The sequence below is a fragment of the Pristiophorus japonicus genome, chromosome 15, assembly GCF_044704955.1.
Source record: "Pristiophorus japonicus isolate sPriJap1 chromosome 15, sPriJap1.hap1, whole genome shotgun sequence".
Taxonomy (NCBI): Eukaryota; Metazoa; Chordata; class Chondrichthyes; family Pristiophoridae; genus Pristiophorus; species Pristiophorus japonicus.
In genome coordinates, this window is record NC_091991.1 from 39,980,138 (window position 1) to 39,993,318 (window position 13,181).

Genomic DNA, 13,181 nt, shown 5'->3' on the forward strand with positions numbered 1-13,181 from the left:
CTCATCCAAAAGGTGGCATCTCGGACAGTGCAGCACTCTCTCAGTTCTGCAGTGAAGCGTCAGCCTGGATTATGTGCTCAAATCTCTGGAGATTTCTGGAGTTGGACTTGAACCCATGACCTTCTGACTCGGAGTCGAGTGAGCTACTACTGAGTCAAGGGTGATACCCAATTAATGTGGACGGAAAGTCATGAGATTTGTAAGGGATAAGAAGAAATGGCAATATATGCTAAATTGTATTATTGTACGGACACGAGAGAGGGATTTCGGAGTTACTGGTGGATCGATAATTGAAGCCATCAGCACACTGTGCACTAGAAATAAAGGGAACCAATATGATCATAGGCTGAAAAGCCAAGTGAATAGAGCACAATTCTGAAGAAGAAATTCTGAGTTTGAGTAGTGGTATGGCCCACCTGCTGTGCTGTGTACAATTATGGCTACATCATTATGGAAAGACATCATGGGCATTGGAGAAGGTACAGCGAGGCCAATTAAATTGATAGCTCGGGATTAGGCCTCTGGGTTACAAGGTGAGGCTACAGAAAGTGGGATTTTTTTTTTTTTTACACGGGAGAATGTTAAGTGGTGATCTCATTTAAGTATTCAAGGCACTAAGTGGAATAAATAAGATAAATGTCAATATTTTCAACATAGTCACAAATTCTGCAATAAGAGGGCATAGCCTCAAACTTAGAAAAGGGGAGTGTGAAAAGACAGTTTAAATTTATACAAGAGGGTGGTGAATTGATGGAATAGACTGCTTAGGGAGACAGTGGGGGTGGAGGTGATTTTTTTGCTATACAAAGAATTAGATAATATTTGGTAAAAAAAAGTTAGAAGGATATGAATGGTGTTGTACAATATGATATTTCCTAGGCACTGGGACCAGCCCGATGGTCTTTTGTGGTCTTGTACATTCCTATGTGCCCATGTTTTTATACAAGCAAAATGATTCTTGGCAAGGAACGGAAAATTTCTCTCCCTATAGTGTTTTTATCACTAACCAAGTTTTCTCGATCATCCTAATGGAGGTGTTAATTAGTTTAAAATAAATGGTCATTGATGCTGTTAAAACAGAAGTGAAAGGAAATTGATGCAAGTGCCTTAAGCATTCGCACAATAACATTCGCTGAGAGTATTCCACAAGCTCATCTCTTATTCTCATTCATTATTGGAGAAAAATAGATAACTCATCTGTTGCTGTGATCAAATTGATTCCTGAAATCCATCAAAAAAGCAACCCACAGAAAAGAGGTCGAATTACCAATGCACTAAAATCATGAAAGTCAGTGATGCGATCATTATTCTTTTAACATTTAAAATTTAATGTCTCCTTCATAATAGAGCATGAAAACATGCATTTTCATGCTTCATAAACTAGAGCTTACATCTGTGATATAATCATTTAAATACCAGTTTAATCAACTTACCTTATTGACGCAGTGCCTATCAGCAGCGCTGTAAAAATGGCGAAGACCTTTTGACAGACCTTGTTTGCAACAAGCGTCAATGAAAATTTCAAAGAATTGATTGATGGATTTTACAGAAAATGCACAGACAGCTGATGCATTGGTAGGTTGAGAAGACTCTGGCTTACTTTGCGCAAATATTGCAAAAAGTACATCATCTTCCATAGAAATTCCTAATTGAGCAGCAAATTCTGCACCTGGTTTAGTTGCATATGCTGCCTGCAAGATACTGAAGACTTCTATATTTGAGGATCTCTTCTTCCGTTTTTCACTGATAATACATTCGAGCGGCATTTCTATATAAGAGTGCAAGTAAGGATCCGAGGTGCATAACCTGATAATTTTGGTGTGAAGTGCCAGCGAGCCCAACGATTCATGTTGCACAGTTAAAAAATACACATACGGCCCACTTTCAAAAGCATAAAGATACTTAATTGGATAGGCATCCCTGTATTGTGGAATAACATCCATATATGAATGTTCAGAGAGGAACTGAAAACCATCTTCAGATTCCTTTAACCTCTTTACGGACATTGAATGTAATTGGAATGGCAGACGAGCAGAACTCAGTGTTGCTCCTGTATACAACTTCACAAATCTATCTTTCTTTGTCATTAACACTTTTGTACCCAGAGGGCTTGCAATGCAATCTGGGCACTCGTCGGGTTTGTTGTTATGGGTGAACATACACTGAACACCTTTTGAAATACTGGCAGGATCATCTTGCTGGAGATTGTGGAGAAAACAAACACCATTCCTTGTGCTGCCACAGCTAATGAGCTGATCTCCATAAAAGGTTTCAATAAGTAAGACCATGTTTGTGTTGTTTTTCCACAGAGTTTTGGAGCTGTTTTCCTTTTCCTCACAGTTGTCACATGGTGAACAGTTCGGGGATTCCAATACAGGGCCAGTTTTGAATTCGGAGAGCTTTTCGAGGTTATTATTCATAACATAGATCTTATTTATTGCTCCTGCATATATACGCTGATGGTAGAGGACTATGTTCTGTATTAACGTTTCCGCATTAAAGCTGGAAAAGTTGTATTGCACATTCAAGTCCAGATCTGCATTCTTCTTCGCTTGCACACACTCTCCGTTGCTCAGCTGCATCATCAAACTCCCAAAGAGCAACAAAAGACAAGAAATGCTTGCTGGATGCTTCATTGTAGAAAGTATCATCAACTGCAAGACAAAAGAAAATGGTATATTACAACCATAGAAACATAGAAAATAGGTGCAGGAGTTGGCCATTTGGCCCTTCGAGCCTGCACCACCATTCAATAAGATCATGGCTGATCATTCACCTCAGTACCCCTTTCCTGCTTTCTCTCCATACCCCTTGATCCCTTTAGCCGTAAGGACCATATCTAACTCCCTCTTGAATATATCCAATGAACTGGCATCAACAACTCTCTGCGGTAGGAAATTCCTCAGGTTAACAACTCTCTGAGTGAAGAAGTTTCTCCTCATCTCAGTCCTAAATGGCTTACCCCTTATCCTTAGACTATGTCCCGTGGTTCTGGACTTCCCCAACATTGGGAACATTCTTCCTGCATCTAACCTGTCCAGTCCCGTCAGAATTTTATATGTTTCTGAGATCCCTGCTCATCCTTCTAAACTCCAGTGAATACAGGCCCAGTCGATCCAGTCTCTCCTCATAGGTCAGTCCTGCCATCCCGGGAATCAGTCTGGTGAACCTTCGCTGCACTCCCTCAATAACAAGAACGTCCTTCCTCAGATTAGGAGACCAAAACTGAACACAATATTCCAATGTCAAATATAATTAATGCAGCTTAAGATTTTTTTTTTTTAAACTGGTTTTTAAACTGTTCCTAAACCCACATGCAGCTATAACATAACTAAAACTAGTAATTCCTTGATGGTTAAGTCGGTTAAGATAGTGAGTAGTCAATAACAGAAAGATCACTGGTCTGAGCTTAGCTAGTGGTGGTAGGGCAATGCAATTCACCTCTGTATGCTGGGATGGGGGAAAGAGGAAGAACGAACCAATTGCTATGTACTGACTCCCAATGGAAGCGGGTGGAGGAGGAGGTTAGGGTTGGGCTCAGGTCTGAGGCCTGTCTTGCTGCCCAATCGTCATATAGCTTACTGACACTCACAGCGTGGGCAAGGTACCAGAGGGTAACCAACACCATAGCATCTAATAAGAGTCAACACCTTGAGAAGGGAATGTGATAAAAATTGATTGAAAAAAGTTGGGAAAATTAAGTAATTTAAAAAATTATTCCAATTTTCTCCCCTTTCATTTGGAAGATATCTTCTCTTCATGGGATATGATTCCCTAGACACAAGCAGCCCTCCTGCAACTCACCCAGATGGCCATATCTCGGGCGTCAGCCCAAATAGTTGGATAGTTGGAAAACGGTGAATGAGGATACCATCACAATGGAGTGCATCACTATTCATATTTAACAAGCACATTGCACAATCTCTAGCATGAATCACTGGGTTGTAATCAGGAGCAGGAAACTAAGGTGATTTTCCCTTTCCTGAACCAAGAACATTAAGGCTAATTGCTATGTCCCAATTGCCCCAGCAGACATCAGTTAACATAGAAACATAGAAAATAGGTGCAGGAGTAGACCATTCGGCCCTTCTAGCCTGCACCGCCATTCAATGAGTTCATGGCTGAACATGCAACTTCAGTACCCCCTTCCTGCTTTCTTACCATACCCCTTGATCCCCTAGTAGTAAGGACTTCATCTAACTCCCTTTTGAATATATTTAGTGAATTGGCCTCAACAGCTTTCTGTGGTAGAGAATTCCACAGGTTCACCACTCTCTGGGTGAAGAAGTTTCTCCTCATCTCGGTCCTAAATGGCTTACCCCTTATCCTTAGACTGTGACCCCTGGTTCTGGACTCCCCCAACATTGGGAACATTCTTCCTGCATCTAACCTGTCTAAACCCGTCAGAATTTTAAACGTTTCTATGAGGTCCCCTCTCATTCTTCTGAACTCCAGTGAATACAAGCCCAGTTGATCCAGTCTTTCTTTATAGGTCAGTCCCACCATCCTGGGAATCAGTCTGGTGAACCTTCGCTGCACTCCCTCAATAGCAAGAATGTCCTTCCTCAAGTTAGGAGACCAAAACTGTACACAATACTCCAGGTGTGGCCTCACCAAGGCCCTGTACAACTGTAGCAACACCTCCCTGCCCCGGTACTCAAATCCCCTTGCTATGAAGGCCAACATGCCATTTGCTTTCTTAACCGCCTGCTGTACCTGCATGCCAACCTTCAATGACTGATGTAACATGACACCCAGGTCTCGTTGCACCTTCCCTTTTCCTAATCTGTCACCATTCAGATAATAGTCTGTCTCTGTTTTTACCACCAAAGTGGCTAACCTCACATTTATCCACATTATACTTCATCTGCCATGCATTTGCCCACTCACCTAACCTATCCAAGTCACTCTGCAGCCTCATAGCATCCTCCTCGCAGCTCACACTGCCACCCAACTTAGTGTCATCCGCAAATTTGGAGATACTACATTTAATCCCCTCGTCTAAATCATTAATGTACAATGTAAACAGCTGGGGCCCCAGCACAGAACCTTGCGGTACCCCACTAGTCACTGTCTGCCATTCTGAAAAGTACCCATTTACTCCTACTCTTTGCTTCCTGTCTGACAACCAGTTCTCAATCCACGTCAGCACATTAACATCACAGACACAGAATGAAATCTGGAACCTTCAGGTCTCTATGACTGAGACCTGCACAGAGTGGTACCTTCAGGGAACCAATAATGCTTTTCTTTTTGTAGATCACGCTCTTGCTCTTCTCTTGTACATTAGGACAGTCATACAACAAATTCTATTGTGAAAGAGAACTGGCTGACCTGTAGTTTTGATAATCAACACCCTTTGCTACTACTCTGTTCTTCCTCAAAGTGACTGCTGGTAAGTCTTTTTTTTTAAATTGGGGGGGGGGGGGGGCGGCGGTTGGGAGTGGGGAAACAAAGTGAAGCACAAGGCAAGCTAACACAGTTAGAACTATAAATTACTGTTACATTTCAGTCCTCTTTCAATGGGGCAGGGTAATTAATGGGCAGGAATTTGCAGTCAGCGGCGAAGCAAGGGCATTCGCCCCTAGTCCCGAAGTAAGCTTCGCAAAAAGATCTGTGGCGAGAAATCAACGGAAGTTAATGGGGATTCCCAGCGAAGAGCTGCTGTGATGTCAACAAGCTGTCTAAGCAGCCAATCAAAATGCAGAATTCTCAGACAGTGAACAAGGAATTGAGTAAGCTCCTAAAATTCTACCTTTTAAAAAAATCCGAGAGAGAGAAAAACAAAGATTGGGGCTCTCACATGGGGAAAAGGCAAAACTGATATAAAGATTTAAAAAAATGATTTTTAAAGTTTGTTCAAGTTTCTTAAAAATTTTAATTTTTATTAAAATGAATAAATTCGACACTGCACATAATTAAAATTCATTTTTCAGGGCTATAACCTTTGTTTAGCAGTCAATACACTGTTAAAACCCCAGTTACACCTAATCGCACTTTTAGTGGGGTATTTAACAGTGCAATTACTGTGGAAGAGTTAGTGTCAGTTTCCATGACTTGAAAGATTTCATTGATTGCCAGCTCTGTAGGGAGGAGAGGGCACAGTGAAGCCTGTGGAGGAGCAGTGAATAATAGACTGTAATTTCAGGCTTTCCACATTAGGCTGTGCATGTGCTAAAACCTGAAGTTGCGGTCAGTTTCAAAGGCGAAATGACAGTGAGTGCTGCCAGTTCGCCGTCATCGGGACCGCAAATTCTGGACCAATGAAAGTTCATCATCAGGTCATCCAGCTGGCTGCTCACTCCATTCATGGCTCACAACATTAAAGTGGTCTAGATGTTTTGACTGCAGTGGAATGAATGAACTAGAAATTGCGATCAGAGGCATACCTCTGGAGTACATCTCCAACCCGTGAAACATTTCCGCCCCTACGCCTGCTTGTATCAGATGCAAGAGTTTTGTGGGCAATTGCTGGGCAGTTGTGGGGCATAAGTGATACTGATTTTATGGTCAGTTCAGATGATCTGTCAAAAGCGTACCTTGACACATCGTAAGTTCTGAGCTTCCCCCACGCACAAGCGCATCCAGAAATCCGGACATTACGGGCCTTTCAGATGGATTATGATGGTGTATGAGCATACGCCATCATGGAGACCACAATTTCTGCCCCAATGTTTTTGATTGTAATCAGGAACAGTCAAGTATTAGTTTTTACCAGTTTGCTCAGCAAAGTGAGTCAGTGCACCTCAAGGTCATTGTTAGAAGACCGTCTATTTGCATTTTTAATACCCGCCAGTTTGTGTGGTCTCTCCAACTTTCAGTTTGAAAACAGCATTTAAAAAAAAAACCTCTATTCAAATGGGAATTTCTGTTGGACACCATCAGGCAAGGACAATAAAATATGTTGCACGCAAATCATGGTTGTGGTCACCAATTTTAAATACTCTATGGATCTTTGAAATAATTTTCTGAAAGCACATCTTCAGGCAATGTAGGGTGTGTTTACAACAATAACAACTTGCATTTATATAGCCCAAGACTATAACATTTTCATTGTTGCAAAGTGGTTTCTGCTTCACAGCATTGCTGAAGTTTTAGTGTATAAATTTAGAGTCATTGCCAAACCTGACCCCAGAGAGAAACGGTGTAGGACTTCTTGGAGAAGGCAGTCTCACACTGATGCCACACTGGAGTGGAACTCTTGTCCAGTGTCAAAGTGGTTCAGAAATGGCCACCGGTCACTTTATCCTTCTGGACACACTACAACCAACACAGACATTGTTGTGTGCATTCTCTAAACAATTAAGATCTAATTTTCCTCGATGGGCACCCAACAGGTGCAGTATATCAGAGCTGCACCATGCCTGACAGAAGACAACATTCCATGATTTTCCAGTTGCAGGTCCTGGAGAGCAGCAGCCAAATCAAAGTGAGGCAGAAGATCAGGAACCTCGCCCTCCTGCCTTCAACTTGGTTATATAAACTTTATACAGGATCATTCTTGCTTCATAGACACCACACCTATATTCTGAAAGCTGTAACAGGAACTTATTAGTCAAAAGATTAATGCAAAGCACCGCCTGCACTGAGAACTCCACTTTTTAGGCACACATGTTTCATTGCTGAAGATTTTCATAAAGGGACACCAAGCAATTTTATTTTAGTACAATCCCTTGTGTGTGGTTTGGGTTAGATAATGCTCATTTTTCTGCTATTAGTTCATTGTCATGCTGTTGTCATCAACAAAACGAAAAATACATATTTCTTCTACTAGTGTCTTCTGTTTGAATGGATGATGTGGTTTATTATTATCCTGCACCTATCAAAGATATGCTTTCACAAGTCTTAGTAATTTCCCCAAGGAATCCATCAGTGGTTTTGTGGATTTTATTTATATTACCACTGCAAACTCAGTCTACTGACTCATGGAAAGCAACTGTGCTTGCTGTTCAAAATTATATTTGTGTCCACTGATCTGGTATAAAGCTGCACAACAAATCAACTAATTTAATTAAGTATTACAACAGAATGAGATAACAGCCATTTAGACAACTGCTACCTACACGCATAATTTGACTAATTGCTTTTAATTAGGTTATTGATGGAAGCAACCTGTGTGGTTGATCCCAATTAGAACATGTAAAGATCTTTATGACAATTTACCATAGTTGGATGCTCCTGAAAACTTATTGGCCTGGAATTTGCGGTGGGAGGCATACCTACAGAGTACACTACGGAGTGAAATAAACAAAGACAATTACAGAAATGGCCTGCTTAAAATAAATCAACACATTTAGACTGAAATAAATATAAAATATAAATATATATATATGTAAGTTATTTCATGTAAAATTAAAATTGAGAGTTGATGGTTTTTAGCAAGCAAACCTTAACATTGGCTCAGGAATAATTTTGGCCTGGCTGGGATATAACTGACAGTTGAATTTTTCAGGTTTATCAGTCACACATTGACATAATCAGAGGCATCCATTATCTTCAAACCTGTCATATGCTACTGTCCAGCAAAAACTTCTAAAATGCAGCTCAGGTGAAAGTGACAATTTGCAATGTAAAACACCACTCACTGTGGGACTGATGCACATCAAACAGGAATGCCTCTGTTTCAATTCAGAATCTGTGCTGAGTTAGATGATTTAAATCAAAGGGGCATAGGAGTGCAACAATTGGCCTGAGGGAGGGAAAAAAGTCAGACTTCCATCGTGTGATCATTGTTATCCTGTGAAGAAGCAATCACTGGCACCACTGCATGGAAATCTCAGGCCGGAATCTTGCCAGCGCTCAGAGGGCGGGTTTGGAGGTAGGTCCACTGTCACAATCCAAAAGATTGACAGCGGTGCGGTATCTCGCTCTAAACCCTCCTCCTGGTTATCTTCCCAAGTGCTGACTGTGTCTGCAGTTTGCAGACTCGGCACTAAGCTGCAGGTCAGGCAATTGAAATACTTAAGAAGCTGTTTAAAGTTATTGAAGCAGCATTTTACCAGGTCCTAACAATTTTTCCAACTCTTTCACGAGGTTCATGTCCCTCAGGGATCACGTCAGGTAAGTGCGTTGGGTTCTCAATGACTCTTCATTGCTGTGAATAGTTGACAGCTGCAAAAGTGGCATAAAAGCTACCATTTTACAGCTGTTCAATTTCCAATATTAGAGGCTGCAGCCTTCAGGATTTGCAATTCACTTTTCAACTTTATTGAGTTTGAAGTGTTTGGAGTGAACTCTCGACCCAATGTCACCTCGTTGGAGCAACCTCACTCACCATTGACAGATTGCATCTGTCACCTCAACTTCAGCTGCCAACTATCCCAGCAGAATCAGTGCTCTTGAAAAGAAATCTCACCTTGGTCCTCAGAATCCCACCACGATCAGCCCCAACACCAATATCACCAGGCACAATGGCATCACCAGCAGCATCAACAACAAAACCAGCCTTCTCTGCAATCACCTGATGCTGTACAGGACACAGGGCATCAGCACCTGACCACATTGTGACTGGGAGGCCAGAGATGGCGTCACCATGGCCAGATTGACTTCACTTGATGCTATACACCCTGGCTGCCACATGATGCGCCAGGTTGGCACCACCCCACACTAACACCATAAAGCAACCCCACATTGCCTAAGCCACTCCTTTCACACCATTTGGGGGGGGGGGGGGGGGGGTTCTGTTATGTCTCACTATTTACTGCAAGCCACTTCCAAAAGGTGCACACAGATCTGTTCGAGAAAGCAAAGTGTTGAAAATAAAGATCTCAATGTTTGACAACACATTAACTGAAACTTTACATGAACATTGGCCATAACACCCAAGTGTCTACCCTGTGTGTTGTTAGTTGGTATGATTGGACAAGTGTGAGGGGTGGCTAGTGAGATGGAGATGTGATAATGTAGATAGAGAAAGAGGGATGGGTGGAGGTGCAAGGTAAGTTGGTGTGAGTAAGGATGTGCAGGAGTAGAGTAGGGAAGGCAGAGTGATGGGGATGTGATGAGTGGCACAGCAAGATGAGTTTGTGTGTGGCTTTGTAGTAACGATTTGTAATCTACTGAGATCACTGAAAGGTTTGTGCCACTGCAGCCAGGTCCTTCTGACGACATCCCTGCTTGTGCTCTCCTGTGCAATTTGCAACCAGGCTGCGTTGGTGTCCTGGGAAGGTCTCTTCTGCCCATTGGAAGGGAAGAGAATCTCCCTGCATGCTGTGACACCCTCCATAAGCATCTGGAGAGAGTCACGGGAGAGCCTAGGTGCAGCTCTGCACCTTTGTGCATTGCTGGTCAATGTTTGCAGCACCTCAATGCTGCAGAACACGAACAGCACAACTGTCAAAATGAATGTGACATAAAGGAACCAGCTAATGACGCATCATCAGAAGATGTCATCAGACCTGCTTCCTTTTAATTGGCCGCAAACCTCGCAGGGCAGGCTTAATAGGCCCCATCATGGTAAAATCATGTCAGAGGTTCGGATCGAGATAGCTGTAGGGTTGGGACTCGCCAAGGACGTCGCCCACTCCTTACCCGCCAAGGTTGATAAAATCCAAACCTCAGAGAATGCTCAGTAATTTAATGATTTTTACAAGTTTGTACATACCCCATTAAAAATAATATACAAGAAATAGAATGCAAGATCAACTCATGATTCCAAAATAATGAGTTCCGTATCTCAGCCAGCCACCAAAAGAAGTGCTAAACAATACTAATTTGCTGGAAGGGATGTTAAATGAACCGCACTTACACAATTTCTTATGATCAGTTACAGAGACAGAAGCCTAGGAACAGATTCCCTGCCTATTTGCTCATCCTCTCCTTAGCACAACTCCACTGGGTCAGGAAGAGAGAATATTTACCCATGGCATGGTAAACTCAACCACTATCTCATGATTTAGATGATAAAAGTGCTCAAATGTTGATTGAATGATAAGAGTTCATCTGAGTCTAGGCTTTGTAGCTTCTTGTTGTATAAGTTGTGGATAAATGACAAACTCCACCAGTATGTCAAGGGGAAGGTTTGAAAACTTAATGCAAAAAAACACAGATTAAGAGCCAAGGTGATGAAATGGCAAAGGTCTGAAACAACAACTCATTTATATAGCGCCTTTAAAATAGGAATAATAGCCCAAGGCGCTTCACAGGAGCGTAATCAGGCAAAAATTGACACCGAGCCAATGAAGGAGATATTAGGACAGATGACGAAAAGCTTGGACAAAAGAGGTAGCTTTTAAAGGAGCGTCTTAAAAAGGAGAAGGAGCTAAAGAGGTGGAGAGGTTTAGGGAGAAATTCTAGAGGTTAGGGTCCAGGCAGCTAAAGCACGGCCGTCAATGGTGACACACCAAAAATTGGGGATGTGCAACAGGCCAGAATTGGAACAGCTTCGAGATCTGAGAGTTGTAGAGCTGGAGGAGGTTGCAGAGATAAGGAGGTGCGAGGGCATGGAGGGATAACTAGGGGGAATCGACCAGAATGGGAGCGCAAGGGTTTTGTTGGGGACAAGGGCACCAAAAGCAGAGGTGATGGTGTGATGGAGCAGATTGATAGCCGCAGAAGTATTGAGGCAATTGGTGGGCTAAAGGCTAGAAAGAAGGGAATTTGAAAGTGCCATTATAAGTGTCTAGGGGGAAAGAGTTTTTTTCCAGGGATGGACTCAGAAGGCAGTGGGATTGAAAGGGATTGAGAGTGGCGAGGGATACATGAAAGTGATCAGAGATGGCCTTGTCTGTGATTGAGACGATGGGAATAGAGAGGCCACGTGAGATGGCAAGGTCGAGGAGGTGGCCTCGGCCACGAGCAATACCCCAGCAATCAATAGTTCTGCTGAAACTGCACACACAGTATTTTTTAGTATTGACTTTCTAGTCACTGCTAATCCAATAAAAGGGAATACATTGTGGCAATTACTTGTGATCCAATAATCAGGAATGAAATTTAACCACTATAAAAGGAGTCAAATCTTTACAGCCTCTCCACACCACAGATCTTGTGAGCTGTAAATCTTGATAGATATAAATCCTCAGCCAATTACTTTTCGAATAAGTCTATTGCAAGTTATCAGTCTCTGCCGCTTCCCTTCTCTTTACTTCTAAACTGAGCAGTAAACAGTTTGCTAATGGATCATTGCTAATTCTACTACAGGTATTACATTAAAGATTTGTTTAACCTGGAGGACTGGATGTCTCTTGCCGCTTTCCTAGTACATATATTTGTTTCCCGATTGTCGAGTGGAACACTGCAATCAATGTATTTTAGGTTGGATTCAAATGTGTAGGATGCAACAAAACTGGTACTGAAAATGTCAAAAGCCTTCAAGGTGGAAAATCTGCAAATGCTGAAAAATTGAAAATAAATTTGGTATATTCAGGAAATACATAGCAGACCTGTCTGCACTTCGAAAAAAAAACATTGGTTTCAGTTGGAGACCCATCCTCAGATCTATAATGCAGAAGGGGAGAAATTCTGGTGGTGCCATTGTGCTATGGTGTGGAACTTTCACTGTGCTCGGACCCCCATCTCCAGCGAGGGGAGTCGGTTCAACTTCATAGTGGGGCAGCGCCCATGACAGCAGCAATGCAACAGGGTGCACCACACTGCCGGCCAGTTGGAACCTTGGGAATAGCATCCTGCTGAGAGGGGAAGCCACAGAATTGCTGGGCCAAGGATTGGAATTATCTACAAAGATGTTCTAAGCTGTTAGGGTCAGAATTTGGGAATGATTGCCATTTGATTCTGTCATAGCCTGAAACACCCCCAATTGTGCAGTCTGGAAATAAGGGGAGGGGGATGGGCGTGTAGAAGAACAACACCCCCACATTCAGGGTTTGCTGTTGCTGGGTGAATGGAGAAGAAAATCAGTGGAACTGGGCTCTGCCCCAACATTCGCCGCCTCTGCCAATCAAATTCCAAGCCAAGAAGGAGTGGAATTTCTGGGCTGGGGTCACCAACCATAACAATGATTTCCCACCCCCCCCCCCCCCTTTTTGAAATGCCGATAGGCCTACTGTGTAATTCCAGTATTTTCTGTTCTTAATTTAAGATCTCTTTATTATTCATCCCTTGCTAAGCTAGCCTGGAACCGGTCAAATGCTGGTCGTGAGGTCTGCTACTTAATTTAAAATAGTAACCAAAAATGTTCTGACAAGTTCAGGAGCCATTCCTGAGAACTTTAAGTTCTAAAA

General features: G+C 42.5%; 1 protein-coding gene across 4 annotated transcripts in view; it reads right to left on the minus strand.

Moving 5' to 3' along the window:
• met (MET proto-oncogene, receptor tyrosine kinase) overlaps nucleotides 1-13,181 on the minus strand; it is a 130,780-nt gene that overhangs the window by 95,194 nt on the left and 22,405 nt on the right. For all 4 annotated transcript variants that reach the window (XM_070900349.1, XM_070900348.1, XM_070900347.1 and 1 more), the window contains exon 2: nucleotides 1,434-2,654. In XM_070900349.1, coding sequence (XP_070756450.1) covers nucleotides 1,434-2,651 — 1,218 coding nt within the window. In that variant the 5' untranslated portion in view covers nucleotides 2,652-2,654. The remainder of the gene's footprint in view (nucleotides 1-1,433; nucleotides 2,655-13,181) is intronic.